The following is a 12973-nucleotide window of genomic DNA, read 5'->3' on the forward strand; positions in this document are numbered from 1 at the left end:
TTCTGATTATTTTTGCTCCCAATTGTAAGATATTTTTCTTGAGTAACATGTAAACTTGTCTAGATTTTTAAATTGTAAACTTGGTTAATTCATAACCTATTAATTCTTAGAGGTAATTAGTTCATGAATGAATAATGTACATTAATTATCACAGTAGTTTACTGTACACCATGTATGATCTCTGCCTTTCATTGTGTTGATGTAATTGCATTTTGAAATTCCTTCTGAAGTCCATCGCAAATGCATAAGAGAACCAACTGTTCTTTACATCCTTCATCATCCACAGATTTTGTCATTACGTGGTTCATTCCCATTGCATCCTTCAGATTATTGAAATATACTTGCTTATGGATTTTTTTTCTGAATATTTCCGCCTTGATTTGGATCCTGCTAGCTTAGAATCTTTCTTTTAGAAAGGTTTGCACTCCTCCCCATTAATGATGAAGCTGTAGTTGAAGAAAATTTATTCCATGTGAGAAAACTTGTTAGAAGGCCCATTACCATCTCTTCAATTCTTCCCTGCATCTGATCTTTCTTTTAGACCTCCTTCCTTTAGGAGAACTGCACATCTCTCAACCCATATCTAGTAATTTCTTTCTGAGAGTATGTGCTTGTGTTATACTAGTGATGGTAGCAGAGGGGAAAAGAAAGTGTTATCCTTAGGTTTGTAGTCCATTTTTACTCTGTCTTGCAAACCATGAGTTCTTTTGGTCTATGGGGTAGCTATCAATAGGATGGATAAACATCCTACCCTTTTGATGACTTCTTTGCGTAAGTTTCTTTTATAATGACAGTGTGTTGTATCCTGAGCAGATGAAGTATTTGGCTCATTGGTACAATGAATAGTGGTGATTAGGGGTAGTAGTGATTAGCTTAAATGAGAACAGTATAAATTTTGTGTTGCATGCTCTTATTAGAAACACTCTACAGTTGCCTTCAACTATATGAATGTACAGAAGCCAAATATTCTTACCCAGTCTCTCTTAAACTGCAAAGTAAAAATATCTTGATAAGGCTTGTGTGCGTGTTTGGAAGGAATTGTACTGCAAAATCTGCAGAAGTTGTAACACTGTCAAGCACAGATCAGCATTAATGATGTCCAAGATCTTTGGAATAGGCAGTAAGTAGTACCTGGAGAGAAGTAGCAGCTCTGTGTTCTTCACACAGCACTGCTGCCTTCAGCTTCTGGCATGGAAGTTGATATAAGTGGTGGCCTAAGGTTTTGACTTGGAGAGAAATCACATGGATGTGTTGAAAGGAGGGGGAGACATGAGGGGAAGAAGACTATTTATATACTCTTCTCTCATCTGAAGAGTGGCAGCCTGGTGGTCAATAAATAAAACAATGGCATGCTGCAGACAGTAGATACATTGACCCTTTCATACTGCTAGAAGAGGAGACTTTTGCTCAGTCTTTAATATGATTTCCTTGATATAATTGTTATGGGACCTTCAGTGGGAACATATTAAAAAGTTCTTTGTGCATTCAACAGAATTTTTCGTAAGGTTAGCAGTTCCAGGAAGCTGCTGATTTTATTGTTTTACACTGTTCTTAAGTTATTGTTCACATTAACTGTTGATTTTTAGCTTTTTCATACAGTTTTTTTGTTTTAAATTGTATTTCTGACCAAAGACTTCTAGGTAATTATAACTTCAGGAGAGTTCATTTGAACTGTGCTGTGTCAAGCAAGAAAACAAAGGATTTTTTCTGCTAAGGTCTTAATTAGCATTTATTTACCATTTATAAGAAATTAGTGTTTAAATAACATTGGTAAGGAATTAGCATTGATAAGAACGAAATAGATGTTTCTCTGAAAAAATCTTGCTTTTAATTTAAGTAAGATTTGGTATCTCTCAGAAAGTTAAAAAATTCTAGTGTTCTCCTTGTTGATGTCTTGGTATGGGAAAAGAGATGCTATTTACTAAGTTGGGGACTACAGTAGCTTCTGGTGTACTGTGCCTCTTGCCTTCTGCAGCAGATATCAAGAAGTACTGTGTGTGTGGAGTACTAAGATATGGTCCTCTTTGACTAATCTGATGTTAAAGTGGCTGTGTTGGGACATCTGGAGTTCCTACCACTTAATTTAATGACTATGGTTATAGTTAGAAAAGGGAGTACCTTCCTTTTAAGTTGTGTCCAAAAATACTTTGTACGTGGAAAAAGATCTGTGGTTCATCTTAAAAAATAAAAAAAAGAGGAATGACTCCATCCTCTTTAACCCTTCTCTCCCAATTGTCCATCTGGGACAAAACTGGGAGTTTAAAAGGAGGGTCTGGGGGTGTGGGGGGGAAGATGATTTGGAGCAAACCATTGACAAACTGTTTACCTTTATAAAAAATATTTAAGCTGATTGAAACCAATCTAAACATATTTAAGTCCAATATAAGTTCTCTTTTTCTGCTATGGCAGCGTTGCTTCACATTAAGGACCAGCAGAAAGTCATAATAGGAGATGCTGAGCCTGAAGAAATGGCAAACGTGACATTTCTGTGGAGCAGCAACTCTTCATCTTCCTCACTTTAGGCTAGCTTGAAAATTATTTTTGTTCCCTGTACTGTGGTGAGGTGTGGGTAGCTCTGTTTGGAAGGACATTTATTTGCTTTTCCTTTTTGGGTGGTTGGTCAAATGTTGGGAAGTGAGGAGCAGTGCTCTTGTCTTACCTTAAATACATCTCCTCTCCTTAGATTTGTTGTTAGCACTTTTACTGGTATTGCAGACTGCTTGGTACCATGCAAAACTAACAGATTACTGTATTGTGAAATACAACAAGTGTTGTTTTGTTTTTTCTTTTTTGGTTATCATATCTACCCTTATCCTTCTTTGATTTGCAATCCTATCCTTCAAAAGAGACAAGTGACAGACTGACCGACTGTGGCTATTTTTATCCAGTGCACATATTAACCATTGAGTAAATGTAAGAGGTTTTAAAGAGCTTATTTTAGCAAAAGCATTTGTTAAAGTCCCTATATCTGTAGGCTGTGTGTATATTCATTAACTATTCAGGGCTGTAACTCAATACAACAAAAGGAAGCATATTTTAACAGAGATCTGTAACAACCATACGCAGGCTGGCACCCAGCCAGCAGCTGAAGGCAGACATTTCTTACAGCTATTTCTAGTCTTGTGGCATCTAGATACATTAAATTTATTTCTCAGATAACAAAAGTAGCTAACACTTACTGCAGTGTCATGATCCTGTATTACAGAGATGTGTTATGTTTGATCCCTAGAAGTTTATTGTAATAAAATCTTTGACGGGAGTGGAAAACTGAGCCTCTCCAGTTTCACTGCCAGTATGACAAGATTTATCCTTCATATAATCACATCTGAAATGGTTTGTGACAAGGATGGCAAGAACTGAACCGCTGGCATGAATGGAAAGTTCATTAATATTTAACAGAATATCCTGTCTTGTAGCCTTTCTTATCTGTGGAAAGTCTCAGATTTTCCCTGTAGCAGGAGCCAAGGTGGTTTCACTGGTCAGGGATAGAGCAGAGCATTGAGAGTCCTTCCCCAGTGGTGAAAATCCATCCTTGGAGCTTGGGGTATGTCTACTTACAGCTTCTACCAACCACTCCTTATGAAAAGGGATGGAGAAGCTTCAGTTCTTGGTCTGCTGTATACTACAGAATAGCTTCTCTGTCCCAATGTAACATGAAAAAGGAAATTAGTCCCAATCCAGTATGTTGAATTAAAGAATATTTTGATAAAGGTAAATGCCAGAGAAGATAAATGAGATATGTAGGCATTTACTATGGGCAGAGATTTGGTTTTGTATGGAGAATGTCAATATGATATAGCAGTATGTGCTGAAGTGTAAGATTTCTAAGTTTTTACACAGATGAGATGTTGCAGCCTGTTACTTGGTCAGCTGAATGGTTCTGCTCCATCTTCAATGGAAATGGCCCTGTTAGTTTTAATCATCTTCCTACTGTTCTGTGGCATATTAAGCCAACAACAGGTTTTGTGTTTTAAAGGTAAATCACTTAATAGTGTGATGCTTTAAATAATACTTTTGTCTCCAGGCCTCTTTCTGTGTTAGCATGCATATTTAGTAATTTGTTCTTTTTTTACTAATTTGAATTAACTAGGATGAAAGGTTTAAAAAGAACAAATTCAAGTAAAATGGATATCTGTGAAATATTTGAGGTTTTTTGCACCTACACAGAAATGTTGAAAGCCCTTTAGAAGCTGCGTCAATACGGATTTTTCTGGTTCTTGCTTACAAAAATAAATTCAAATGCTGTTGGTTAAATAATTCACATTTGGGTTAGGTGAAAAATAACACCTGGTCTCTTTAGCAAAAGCAGTGGTTTCATTTAAGTGATCTGAAAATTGATCAGATTGAACTAATTTGACTGTATCAAGTGATTTGCAGTTATATAATTAAATTGCTATTTTAAATAATTTTAAGTGTGTTGTCCGGTTGGGAAGTGTCCTGGTGTATTTTCAGTAAAACTTTTTGTTTGCATTTGATATAAATGTATTGTGTTTAGAATGTAGTTACAGGCATAGGATACTGTGTGCACAAATCATTTGGGACATATTTGAGAATAGGCAAAAATATTCAATCAGTAACATTGTTTTTTCAGGCATAATTATTAATTTGATGTATGTAGCAAACTGATACAGGAAAAAAAAATACATCTCAGAATAGCAAGACGTTCCTGCAGTTTATCCAGATAAACACATTTTCTCATGTTATGATTTTATTGAAATACATAGCCTGTGTTTGCAAATAATAGATCTGGGGCTTTTTTGTTGTATTGTATTGTTGAATTACCTTTTTTCCCTAAGGAAAAATTCAGTAACCATGTTTAATTTGCAGAGCACCAGAGATCATACTGGGATTGCCGTTTTGTGAAGCCATAGACATGTGGTCATTAGGGTGTGTGATTGCAGAGCTGTTTCTTGGATGGCCACTGTACCCAGGAGCACTGGAATATGACCAGGTAGTAGAATAAATTTCACAAGCATATGCATACTTTCTGCAGCTTAAGAATTTCAGACCTGTATATCCAAGATTTCAAATGTTTATAACATCCTATATTAAGTAATATTTCTTCAATGCTTTTTTTAGTAGTTTTGATTGTCCTAGAAACATAAATCCTGTTTCTAGATTAACCTGTTCATTGTTCTGCTTTTCTATATTAAACTTAATTTGTCCTTCTTGCAAAACAATTATTAATATTGGAGCTGCTTCTTTTAATGGAACCCAAGGTTTGTGGCCACTATCATTGCATTGTAATCTCTTTCACTTGTCATGAATGGCTCTGGAATGTCCGTTCAGATGTCAGGTTTAGTTGTCTTGTAAATAATTCCTGATTCTTTCCAGAAATCCAGCATAGCTCAAAGCTTTGAGAGCTTATAGTTCTTGAGGAATGAGGATCTACTGCTGCACCAATACAGAATATATTCAATAAAGCTTGAAGCTTCTGAAGCTGTGCCTTTGTTTTGTTGGGGTTTTCAACTACTGACACCATTGACAAAAAGTTCTTTCGAGTGAAAGATGTAGAACACTTTCTATTTGAACAACTGAGAGAGAAGTCTTTACTTCTCTAGCATAATGTAAAAATTTGGAAGGAATGTAATCAGCATTCTGATTATCCCTGCCTGGTTTTTTACTTCAAAGGGATGAAATCTCCTGTAAATCCCAGATGTAACTTCTACATCTTTGATTCAGCATTCAGTTTAGGAGCCTTTCCTCCTGCATGTTGTTTAAATTATTCAAATACTGATCTTCATGGAGTGGGCTTTTGGCTTCTTGTCCTTACAAATCAGGCATACTTTTCTAAAAATCCTTTTGTTAAAAGCAGTGTCGGGGGATGTATTGATTTTTGTGTTGGTTTTGGTGACATTTCATATTTCAGTTTCCTTCATTTACACAAAATTTGGTGTTTCATGGGAGAAAGCACGCTATGAGTGGAACATGAGTTGAGGTCTTTATGCATGTAGAAGGCCATTGTGCAGGATATTGCTGTTAAAAAGGAGAAGAAAAGAAGCAGCAACTAATATCCATATAATCCATTATGTCCTTTAAGGAAAAAGTTGTTTTCCAGAAGAATCTGTAGCACTATGTCAAAATTTCCCAAGAACTTGGCAAATTTATTTACCTCTTAACTGCAGTAGAAGATCTAGGCTTTCAAAAAAAGGTGCCAAAATATGTAATTTCCAAAACTACTTTCATCTTTGACCCCATAATGCTGGTAAGTGGCTGTTAGAAGAGGTGCTGCAGTGGAGAAGGAAGGCCATGTAAGCCCAGTTCCTGGTCTTCTGATCATGCTCTTGGATAATGCTGCTTCTGGATATGGAATGTGGCCTTGGACTGCATCTTCAGTCACTTATGATGCAGTAAGAATTTGAATGGGGGAGAATGCTGCTCATGTCCCAGTTCTTTCCGCAAATTAACTTGTGATTTGTCATGATGGCAGCAGCCCAGGCTTGTTAATGAGTGCCAAAAGGCTGACATAGCTGTGAGCCTCTGACTTTTGTACACAGAGCAGATACAGTGTAAAGTTCAGTCTCATGGTTATGAGGAGGTTTATTCAGAAATAATCCGAAGTGTCATTTGAAAAGAAAAGACCTTTTTTCCCCCCACTGCACTTGAGCCATCTTGGTGTGTCTGAATCCTAGGTAGATGAAGGCAGTTCAGTACCTTCGTGGTGCTTGTTAGCTCATCTTTTCTGTGCTTCATACAGCCAGGTCATTATGGCACTGTATTCCTGTCATTATGGCAGTGTATTACTGTCACTTCTGTCTTGCCTTGGTAGCCCAGACCCAACATGGCTCAACCTCTAGATAGTGCTGGACAGTGCAAGTAAACAGCATTGTCACTGAGGACAGCCACCTTCCAAGATGCTGCACTTCATGTAAAGGCTTAGGGGTAAGATTTTCTGCTCTCTTTGCAAGTGAATACTGAGTTTAAAATACATTTAGTTAAAGACAAACATATCATTTGAGTTTGCAGGGATCATCAGTTAACTCATCCAGCAAACTTGTCTGATCTTCGTGTCAGAGAAGTTGTGGTAGAAGAGGAGCTGTAACCTCCTCTGCATGAGTAGGAATTACTTTAGTTGGCCTTGTCATTGTGCTTAAGCAAGTCTGTAAACCTTGCTTCAGAGAAATTTGCTTCAGGGTTTTTCTCAGTGTACACAAGTACAGCAGTTGTAAGAGATGGTTCCCAAGGAAATTCCTTCTGCTACGTGGCGTGTGTCATGGAGCAAATGCATTGCCCCCCTGCCCCCCGGCATCTGGCAGCCATCAGGCTGGTCCTTGAAAGGAAAGTCTGAGTTGTGATACTAATTTGCGATTATATCAAGTAACAGCTGTACTTTTCAGTGAAAAACAGCCATGTTGTCTGAGCTTTAATACTCATTAAAACCAAGCACAGGTGCTTAACTGCTAAATTTTTAAATAAATGCATTGTCTTCCTCCCCTGAATTTCTAGGATGGTGTAATATGCTTAAAAAACAACTAAATTATGTAGGAAGGGTTCTGGTCAGAGTAGGAATCTCTTTACTCCTTGATGTAGGGAACTGGAGGATACCAAATACCAAAAGTTGGCAACATTTTGTGTAGCTTCTCCTCACTTTGATCACTCACTAAAGTTTCCTCAGGAGCCTCACTTGTACCTTGCCTCTCTACTCTTCATCAGTTTTTCCTCTTCTCAGGTGCTCCTAGCTCTCAAGTCCTCTGTCTTCCATTGAATTAATCCTACCTCCCAGTCTTCGGTTGAGTGGAATTCACTACTCTTTCATTTTTTATTTTTTTCCTTTCTTCCATTCTCTCTTATTCCCCAGCTTACTCCACTTTTTCCAAAGGTTGGCCCATACCTGCAGCCCTCTCTGGAGGTGTGTGGTATAGAGCCATGCCCAACACCCTTCAGCTCTTGCTTCCCTTGGATTCTGAGCCATGGCTGCTGAAATCTGTACTCCTACCATCCCAAACTGTAACAAGCTCAAATTTTCAGTTATTACAAATTATTCCTCCAATTCATCTTCCTTGAAGGTGTTTGTTTTTTTTAATTTTTAAAGAAGTAATACTTCTGGGATAACTCTCTCTTTGTACGGTGAGTTAACATTACGTGCATAGTAATTAAAAACACATCATAACATGTTGCTTCAACAGATTTCTGTTGAGGCTGTGAATCTGAACTCTTTTAGGTAATATGAATCATCAACTGGAGGAAAGGTCATGAAAAATGCACAGTAAATTATCTTCAAAAATAAATGCATGTTAATCATTGTAGTGGAAAAGAGCATCTGACCATTTCATGTGTAAAGCTTGTGCGTTCCCATCACATTCAGTAGCAGATTTTCTGAGATGAGGACAGCATCTTTTGCTGGATGCCTGGAGGTTTTATGTGCATTCCCCTTCCAACTCAACCATTTGCTTGAAATGCAGGTGTGTCAGACATGTAAAAAATGATACACAGGAAATAGCAAATGTAAGGATTTTCATAGCATTATGTAATGAGAATAAGAAAAAAAAAGCAGACTTCTGTATGCAAACAAAGCACTTCTAATGTTTAGAATGAAAATATTATGTTTAATATTTGAATGGATAGAGGAGTCTGACAGCCATTCTTTTCTGTTACCAAACTTTGAAAATTTGCTTATATAGGTCACTTCAGAGGTTTGTTTATTTATGGCAGTAGCTACCTCTCAAGTGTTAGGTTGTAGTTGTTGAGCTGAAGGTGGTTCCTGTTGCCATTTCTTAAATTAAATGACAAGTTTGTAACTGTGTAGATCAATTTTTGAAAATCAGAGGTAAATTATTTCCCATGTTTCTTTTTTTAATTTTCCTTCCTCAGATTCGTTACATTTCACAGACTCAAGGTTTGCCAGGAGAGCAGTTGTTAAGCATGGGAACGAAAACTGCAAGATTCTTCTGTAGAGAAACAGATGCACCATATTCTAGTTGGAGATTAAAGGTAAACAGTGTAATATAATATCAAACAGTGTATTATTTTGTGAGTGGAAAGGCCACAGAGGCCAAGATTTGCTATGATACTGTTAGCTGCCTTCCACATCTTCTGTCATTTTTATCAGTCCCTGCTCTGTATTTTTCTCCATTTTTTGTATTTTTTTCTTTATGCTCTTCCATTTTTGCTATTCCCCAGAACCAGCACTCTGAGCTCATGGCCACGTGTCCTTCCTGCTGGCTGCCCCAGAGGCAGCTCTAGAGCAGCTTCCAGGCTGGGGTGGCTGGGTGGCCAGTGCTTGGGTGCCAGCTCTGGAGGGTGACCATTGAATTCAAAATAAGCCTTGTATCTCCAGAGGTACTGAATGAATCTTTTCCTCTTGCTCAGCCACTGTTTGTCACTTTGCTTAAAAAAATTTGACTCTGATGCTCAAAGCCCACTCTTGTCAAAATTTGTTCTAAACGAGCTCCAGGACCAGACATTCGAAGGAGAAAGGTGATTAAGAAGCAACATGACTACAGCTCATTTCTTTCAGATACCATGCTAAAACAGTCTTTGTTGACTGAATGCTGCACTATAATGAAAGCAGACAAAATTTTTTAAAAAAAAGTACTTCTATGGTCTGCACACCTTCCTTTTCTCTAAGTAACATTATTGCACACTGGCTATAAGCAGAGCTTTAACTTCCTATACAAATATCTTTTTTTTTTTTCCTTTTTTTAAAAAATTGTACTACATGGTGCTGCTTCACTAAGTTTAAGGGGGACTTGGGGAGTCAGGAAACAGTTACAGTTGATGTAAAGCAGTAGCAAACAGCTGAGGAGCTGAAAGCCCAAGTTGTGTAACTCCCCAGTGACTTGGTAAATCCCCGGCGCGAGTTGGGCTGAGCGTCCGGCGCTGCCAGGTTGGGTTATGTAAAGATTCTCTGATTACACTGTCCTGATTATTCCAGTTTTCTGGTTCCTCAGGTGGTTGATCATTAGGTGACAGTTTAGATCTGGCTTCCCTGTATCGGAGAACCTAAATGACTTCTTGATGCAAACAGCTCTTCCTGTTTTCAGCAGCTGTTACGTTTCAGGGATTTCATCTCTCACAGCAGACTAAATGCTGTTTTGGAGTGGTACAGAACATTGGTTATCACTTGCAGCTTTAATCAAAATTAATTTTGAGAACTTTTCTGTGATCAGTATATTAAAATATTTTTTTCGCTGTAGTCTCTTAAAATCTGCCTGTTAGTGCTGTATTGAAGGAGGAAAATTGTAACAAAAAATGGTATTCTAGCTCAGAAATCATTGATAGGTGATCACAGTCATTCTCTGGGATCTGATTGTTTGTTTCATACTTCAGTATTTAATATTTACCAAATACTTGCTATGCAAAAGAATAACAGTATAAAAATAAATAAAAGAAAGTAAAGGTAGATTGAACGGAACCTACCAGAGTTTGTGTTATTTTAATTTTTACAGTAATACAATGTTACTGCTGTTACTTCTGTTGGAGTTAAAAGTCTTGAGTTTTAAGAAATTTATAAAAAAAATGTAAGCACAAAAGGGAATTGCATTAAACAAGGTTGTGCAATGCTTTTAGCACTATGTAATTTACAAACAATTTTGTCTAATCCACTCCTGTGATAAGTATCACCCAGATACAATATTCAGTAGTTTATGTTTTTAGATTTAGCAAATGAAAGTAGTCAGCAAAGCAGCATACAAATATATACTTGAAATACTAATTACATTTTCTTAAAAAAGCTTTATTAGGCTGATTATGTCAAGTTACTTTGTGTCCTTTATTGTCAACTTCTAAACTCAGCTTTCCTTTTAATTTTTGAGACTTTGGAAGAGCATGAGGCAGAAACAGGTATGAAGTCCAAAGAGGCCAGAAAGTATATTTTCAACAGTTTGGATGATATAGTGCACGTGAGTATTAAAACATTCTTCCTTCACAAAAAGAATGTATGATTTAATAACATTCAGCTAGTTCAAAATACTTATCTTTCAGAATATTATTTATTGTATCTCTGTCATCTATGCTGTTCTCTACATATATTGCTCAAAGAAAATGTCTAGCTGTCAGTCCTTTGATCTTTTTATAAAGATCTTCCTTGGTTATTGCTTGTGCTAAGTAGGGGTACTAGTCCTTTTGGTGGAGTGAACCCTTTCATTTTATGTATAATATATACTTTCTCTTCTATCTTGTCTGTCATTCCAAATGTAAAAAAAGCATATGAATCCTGCTATCTTAACTATATAATATCTGGTATAGTTCTGCTACTATAGCAATCATTCTCAATAGAATGATTCCCCTGCCCCCTCTTTTTTTTTTTTTTTTTAAAAAAAAAAATAAAAATAACTGCTTCCACCCTTCTCTTCAGCTTTATAAAACTAGTCAATAACAAAATTAAATTTGTAAGACAGGCATTAATACATGTTTGAAATTCTTTTAAGACTACCTCTGTAATTTAAGTTAGGCCATATAAAGATCTTTTATCCCAACTTTTTTCAGTTGCAGCACCCAAATGGGAATAAAGCCTTCAGGAATTTTAGCTGGAAGGGTACCAGGGGAGTAGTGCTTGTGCAGAAAAAAAGTCACCAATTCCACCTGTACTGTGCTAAGCAAGGACATGATAAAGTCACTGAATATAAGTATTTTTTTTTAAGCAGAAAGCAGTAATGGAAGGAATTAAACCAATATGCATGTTTTCTATCTGACTGTTTTGTTCAATGCCAGGTGAACATGGTGATGGATTTGGAAGGAAGTGACCTGTTGGCAGAGAAGGCAGATAGGAGGGAATTTGTCAGTCTGTTGAAGAAAATGTTGCTGATCGATGCTGATTTAAGAATCACTCCAGCTGAGACCCTGAACCATTCTTTTGTTACCATGAAGCACCTCCTTGATTTTCCTCATAGCAACCAGTATGTAACACACAAAAATTATTTTTTTTAATCTCTGTTGCAGTGATTCATGTGTATAATAGTGTAGTTTAACCAACTAACAGAGAGAAAAATCTTCTGGCATTTTTGTGTAGTGTCTTAGAGAATTCTTTCAGGTGCTTGCAATATCAGGCATGTCTGTGTGGTCAAGGAAACTGTTTCAATAGCCGTTTTTTTTTCTTTTTTTCCTGCAAAGTAACATTTAGAGGAATAGATTTCTAAGTTGTCCTATCTGAGTGATAAAATTCCAACACTGCAGAAACTTGGACTTAATTTTTTATGAAGAGCCTTAGTTTATATCAGTCAATGAGAGAGGGGGTAGGTGTTTCCTCTTGAAAAAAAAAAAAAAATCTCTGGTACCCTTTATGTATTGGTTGATGTGTAATATACTGAAAGTTTTCTTCCAGTTGTGGAGTTGTGTATTTTACTGTGGATATCCTAAAGTGAAAGCATTTAACTGAAAGAAAGAGCTATCCTTACTGCTTGAGTGCAGCTGTTAGAAAATGGTGTTAAGTGCAGTGATCTGAGAATAGCAGTATTTTTCTTGATATTAAAATGTGCCTTACAGTGCTTGACGTGAGCACAGTAATATTACTATTTCTTTTTTTCTTCTTTTGTGTATGTGCCATTCTGTGAAACTGGGAACTGAAGGCTTTGAACTATTTTTTTTTTCTTATTCTGGGGAACTGTTTTATGTGTCTGACAACATGAAATTCTAATTAAAGCACCTTATGTTTTGGTTTTGATAGAGTGAAGTCCTGTTTTCATATCATGGATGTTTGCAAATGCAGATCAAATTCTTATGACTTAAGTAATCGCAATAAGACATCACTTATGAGACCAGTTGCCTCAGGCAATGCAGCTAATCTGACTGCCAGCTTTACCAAGATTGGTCCAGTAAGAAGTCAGGTAATCACATGTTTTTTTAAAATTGTAAATTCTTTTAGTGTAGTTTTTCTGATTTAATAGTTTCAAAATTCATAATTTACATAGTAAGTGACAAAATCTTTTGTCCTTTACTCTAATTTTTTCCTTAACGTTTTCTAAAACAAAGAAACAAATAATTTAGAATTCAGTTTGTTTCAAAACTAAATCTCAAGCAAGCCTTGCAATAGCAA

General features: G+C 36.6%; 1 protein-coding gene across 4 annotated transcripts in view; it reads left to right on the plus strand.

The window, feature by feature from the left end:
• HIPK3 (homeodomain interacting protein kinase 3) overlaps window positions 1-12973 on the plus strand; it is a 62337-nt gene that overhangs the window by 36365 nt on the left and 12999 nt on the right. For all 4 annotated transcript variants that reach the window (XM_071762452.1, XM_071762449.1, XM_071762451.1 and 1 more), the window contains 5 exons: window positions 4828-4951; window positions 8812-8931; window positions 10755-10841; window positions 11653-11837; window positions 12605-12764. In XM_071762452.1, coding sequence (XP_071618553.1) covers window positions 4828-4951; window positions 8812-8931; window positions 10755-10841; window positions 11653-11837; window positions 12605-12764 — 676 coding nt within the window. The remainder of the gene's footprint in view (window positions 1-4827; window positions 4952-8811; window positions 8932-10754; window positions 10842-11652; window positions 11838-12604; window positions 12765-12973) is intronic.

Source organism: Heliangelus exortis, chromosome 18 (genome assembly GCF_036169615.1).
Source record: "Heliangelus exortis chromosome 18, bHelExo1.hap1, whole genome shotgun sequence".
Lineage (NCBI taxonomy): Eukaryota > Metazoa > Chordata > Aves > Apodiformes > Trochilidae > Heliangelus > Heliangelus exortis.